General features: G+C 31.2%; 1 protein-coding gene across 1 annotated transcript; it reads left to right on the plus strand.

Annotated features, from left to right (window-relative positions):
- LOC107843064 (MADS-box protein CMB1-like) lies at positions 1-2,470 on the plus strand (the record flags this gene model as incomplete). Its single annotated transcript, NM_001324602.1, is given in 5 exon segments — positions 1-47; positions 469-510; positions 595-636; positions 1,613-1,743; positions 2,384-2,470. Coding segments are annotated over 5 exon segments (347 nt in total), but the record flags the coding sequence as incomplete, so codon positions are not given.
- Between the last annotated feature and the right edge of the window lie 2,846 nt (positions 2,471-5,316).

Raw genomic sequence — 5,316 nt, forward strand, 5'->3', positions numbered from 1 at the left:
TTGAACATCAATTGGATTCATCATTGAGGCAAATAAGGTCAACTAAGGTGTGTAATTTTGTATCTTATAAGATGTATTTTACAAATAATGTTTGTCGGTAGCGTATTCAACATTTAAACTTTATGAGTTTATATTTTAAGATTGTTAATGTTGAACTCTCGTACTTTTAAAAATATTGGTCCAAATTAAAACTAGAATTTGTTATAACTTTAGTTAATTTTACACATAAATTTGTGTTTCGCTTGAAAAGTATTGAATTCGTGTCGCAAAATATTGTAATTACCTAGCTGTATATATGTTTATGTTCAAGTTAATTATATTATTTGTTATTCCTAAATAGTAAGTACATATATCAAATACCAACATCTTATTAATTACTTAAATTGTAATTGGGGAATATATAGTTGTTTAAATTGATCCAATAATGCATTAATATAATTAATCAACTACTTGTTAAATTATTTTCAGACACAACACATGCTTGATCAACTTGCTGAACTTCATCAAAAGGTAAATGCAATGTATATAATCCGTAAAAAATTAGATGATACACTGTATGGGGAACATAATATATGATATTTGTTTCTTGTACAGGAACAATCTCTTACTGAAATGAACAAATCTTTGAAGACAAAGGTAACAATATTACCTTAATTACAGTTTAATTTAGCTTAAATATTCAGCTTGGATAACAGAAAAAGGGCAATCTAATAGTAGCACATAATCAACATGGGTAATGATGGTTGAGATCTCTTTATTCTTAATCAGATGTCTCGAATTTAAGCCAATGAAATGACAAAAAATCCTGCTGGAAGTGTCGCGACCACTATAAATGAGCCCTGCAAAGTGTAAATCCCAATCCATTTAATTGCACGGCTTGCGCTTTATATGAACTGGTTTTTAATTTTGCCCTTAGCAATCAAACTCAAGTGTTAGCGGAGCATAAGTTCTTTAAGGATGCAGAGTATAATTTGTGGGATATTGTGATACGAAAGTATAAGTTTATACCCTTTGAAAAAGTCTTTTGTCTTGAGAGGCAAAAGTTAAAGACCAGCATAAAATAGGGGCAAAAATTACAAATGATCCATCAAATTTAGCCCGACCTTAATATGAATATCAGACACCAAGAATTATTATAATAGGTAAAGTTCAGTTATCATATTCGTGAAATTAACTCAATAACATGATAATTGTTATTCTCTTGACGTGATAGTTTTATTATAGGAAAAACAACATAAACCCGGACGTTAACTTTTAATATTTACACAAATCTCCACCTTTATAAAATAATTATAAAAATTTAACTAATTATGTATCTTCGTTGGATGTATCGGGAGCTAAATATGTATCTTTACTAAGGATAAAAAAGTATCTTCGTTGGATGTATTATATATCTCGCCTGACCCAAAATAAAAAAAAATGTATTGGGAGTTAATTATGTATCCTTACAAAGAAAAAGGTATCTTCGTTAGATGTATCGGAAGCTAATTATGTATCTCGACAAATTCAAAATCAAAATTTTAGTAATTATACAAAACGTAGAAATTTTTTGTAACTAAATTCCAAACTGTCAAAATTTATGTTGTTTTTCCAATTATATTGTTAATTGCAGTTGGAAGAACTTGGTGTTGCCTTTCAAACATCATGGCATTCTGGGGAGCAAAGTGTACAATATAGACAGCAGCAGCCTGAGGGATTTTTTCAACATGTGGATTACAATAATAATACAGTGTCTGATATAAGGTGATCTCTTGAAAACTTCTAGATTTTAATATACACATAAATATGATAATTAACAAAAATATGTCGATTGTTAACTAATTGACGGGGTGAATATAATGGATGATTGAAGATATTTATATTTAATCGAAAAAAAAACTACTATTACTATTATTTTAGAAGCATTTCAAGTAATTGAAGTGAAACTTGACCTGTTGACTAGGAGGACCATACTAAACTCATTACATATATACCATATCATGGGGTGTTGAGTCTTTCTCGCTAGTCAACTCACGTCAATACCTGCAAGATAATGTCAAAAACTTGACTATTGAAACGGACTCTTCTTATCATTATGGGGAGCGGGGGGACCTTTATCTTTGTTTTTTTTTACCCCTCCTTAAGATCAGCTCCCAACTCTTATACTCGCTTAGTCACTCAAACTCATAACTTTGGGGTTAGAAGTGAGGGTGCTTACCATCCAAGCAATCTCCTCTTGTCGGTCCTTCCTATTTTATTAGTCAAAACGTGCAGTAGATGTTACACACATTAATATTTGTTTCTTAAAATCTTATTATAGACATGCATATAGTTTGAATTCACTTATGACTTTATCAGTCAACTTATTTGAGACTGAGAAGTGGTTATTATGTTGTTGATTTAGGTACGGGTACGATGCCGTGCTACCGAAACATGCAGCACCATCAACACAAGATGCTTCTGGAGTTGTACCTGGATGGATGCTTTGAATTTGGAAAATTACATGAGTTAGGAAAAACTAAAAAATTGACACTGATGAAATCTTTTCTCAGACATTAAAATAGAGCTTCATTGTTGAAAAATATTAGTACTATTTGCATGTTTAACTAGCTAGCAAACACTTGGAATTATGCAGATAGAATTTATGACATGTAAAAGGTTTATATATTGTGATGTGATGTAGTTCTTGTCAAGAAGTGTCTGGCAATAACACTATATATGAAATAAGTCAAAGGAGCAATTTTGAATTACTATTTACTTATTTTTCCTTTGTGTTCAACCTGAGAAAGTTGAAAATTTTGATTTTTATTAGTTTGACTTGGTTTATAAATTTAAGATACGATACGATAGATTTTGTTTGATATTTGAAAAATTCGAACCAACATGATTTATGTTAAAATGTTATATTTCACCAATGACATGTTTTCGAATGGAAAATTAGGTCGTGAAATCTAACTTGCATTGCAAAAGCTACCCCCCCCCCCCCCCCCCCCCCCCTCGGCCCCCCCCCTCTTTTACCTTTTTTTTTTCAGAGTTTCACTATCTGGGCTAGCTAGTATGTGCCCATTCATTGATCGGGGATATTTCCACTCCCACAATTATCCGAGATCCATGGGATCCACATTGAATTGGATAAAATTTTGATATCATGTTAAATTAGATATCGAATCTAATTCACATTTAATAGCTAACTCTGGAAATAAAAATTGTCCAAGCCATATAAGCAACACGAGGTTCTCATCCTTCATCGATTTGGAATGCCTATCCCCCGCCCCCACGCTCCGCCCCCAACCCCACCCCAAACTCCCATTCCAACCCCAATAAGTTAGTTAATTTGTCACGTTATACATGTTTTCCTAGCAAATTAGTTACACCTGTACCTTGACAAATATATAACTAACTAAACTTAAAAGACATTTAAGATAATAATTGAATCAATAAATGTCATCCTTAAAGTAGCATTTTTCTTATGTAGATTATAATTAACTTAGACCGAAAACATAAGCGAATTCAAAATTTGAAAATATAGCTAACTCCGACTCCAACACAATAGCCAGCACCCAACTAAACTACATCGGTGTCCACCCAACGAAACTAAGCCGACACAACTCCACCTTCAACTTGAAAAACTTCAAATAAAACACTAAATAATATTTAATTTTCAACGACAATCATCATATACTAAAAGTATCTTTTATATTAAAGAGTAAATACATAAAGACCCCTTGATCTTGTCGGCCTTTTTCAAAACTACACCTAAACTATACTTTCGATCTATTACTCCACGAATCTTACTTAAACCATTGTAAATGCACCATTTTGACTAAAAATTTGACTCTGCGTATAGACACGCACCTAAAGCGCAAGAATGAAAAAAAATATTGAACCAACAAATTAAAATGTCCCACATATAATAAAAAGGACCCACTTTTTTAATTTTGTATTTTAGTTTTTTTTTCTTCATTTTCCATCTTTTTCATTTGTTTCATCTTCTTCTTCTCCATTATTCTCCATTAATGGTGTTTTTCTTCATTTTCCATCTTTTTCATTTGTTTCTTCTTCTTCTTCTCCATTAATCTCCATTAATGATGTCACTCGATTTTCTTCCCTATTTCTTCTCCTTCCGATTCCTTCTTCTTCCGTATTTCTTCTCCTTAAACTTTCGTTGAATTCCAATTTCTCTGTGTGTAGTACTTATCTAAAAGATATTATTTCGAATAGTGACTAGTAATATGGACAAGAAACAATAATTATCTATAATGGTGCAGTCAAGAGTCATTTCTTTTATATATATATATATATATATATATTTGTGTGTTAAAAAGTAAGAAAGAGCCCCGATGATTATTCTGTGTGTGCATAGTGTATTGTGGAAAGATCAGGAAGATAACAATGGAGAGAAAAAAAAAAATTGAGTTAATAAAATAAGAAGAATATAAATAAAAATTTAACACGTGGTAAACTGTAATTGGTGCGTGATTACACTTTCTATCTTGTGAATAGAATTTAACAAAAATAGTGTATTTACAGCAATTTAATAAAATTCGTAAGGTAATAGATTAAATATATAATTTAGATGTCTTTTTAAAAAAACTTGAATAAGTTCACGTGGGTCATTATGTATTTTCTCTATATTAAAAGGTGAAGCCATCAACAGTGTTTAGAAAAGACAGAATAGCATAGGTTCACAGAACAGTTCTATTAGTACGAAACATTATCTTAAAAATCTGTGAGAGACATGATATATCCACCATACAAAAATGAATACCATACTATGTTCTCCTTCCAACCAATCATATCTCGACAACACATTTTTAAAAACCATCTGGTTTTTTTGTAAAATACAACTTTCATAGTATACTTTCTCTCTTCTCAATTTATTTATTTATTTACACCCTTTAATTTCCCTCACCTATTTTTAGATTCAATCCAACACCTTGTAAGAAACTTCTCACTTTTAATTTTTCCTAATTTATTGATATGTCATGTTTCCTTTCATTCTATCTCAAAATATTACTCTCTTTGTTTCATAAAGAATAATCAGTTTTCACTTAACACAAAATTTAAGAAAATAAATAAAAAATTTAAACCTTGTATGTTTAAATTAAAGTTATATCTAAAGTAGGGTTCGATCCCACCTCTGAGGGCCAAAGATGCCTTAAAACTGACCCAACAACCACTGAACCAAGCAACAATGTTTGACAGTGGGTTCGCAGTATATAATAATATACACATATTCAAAATCTAGTAATATAAATATAGGGTTACATAAAAGTTATTAGGTTCGCCCGAACCCCTCTGGAATATTGTAACTCCGCCCCCGGTTTAACTTTGTGG

Source organism: Capsicum annuum, unplaced genomic scaffold (assembly GCF_002878395.1).
Source record: "Capsicum annuum cultivar UCD-10X-F1 unplaced genomic scaffold, UCD10Xv1.1 ctg3069, whole genome shotgun sequence".
NCBI lineage: Eukaryota > Viridiplantae > Streptophyta > Magnoliopsida > Solanales > Solanaceae > Capsicum > Capsicum annuum.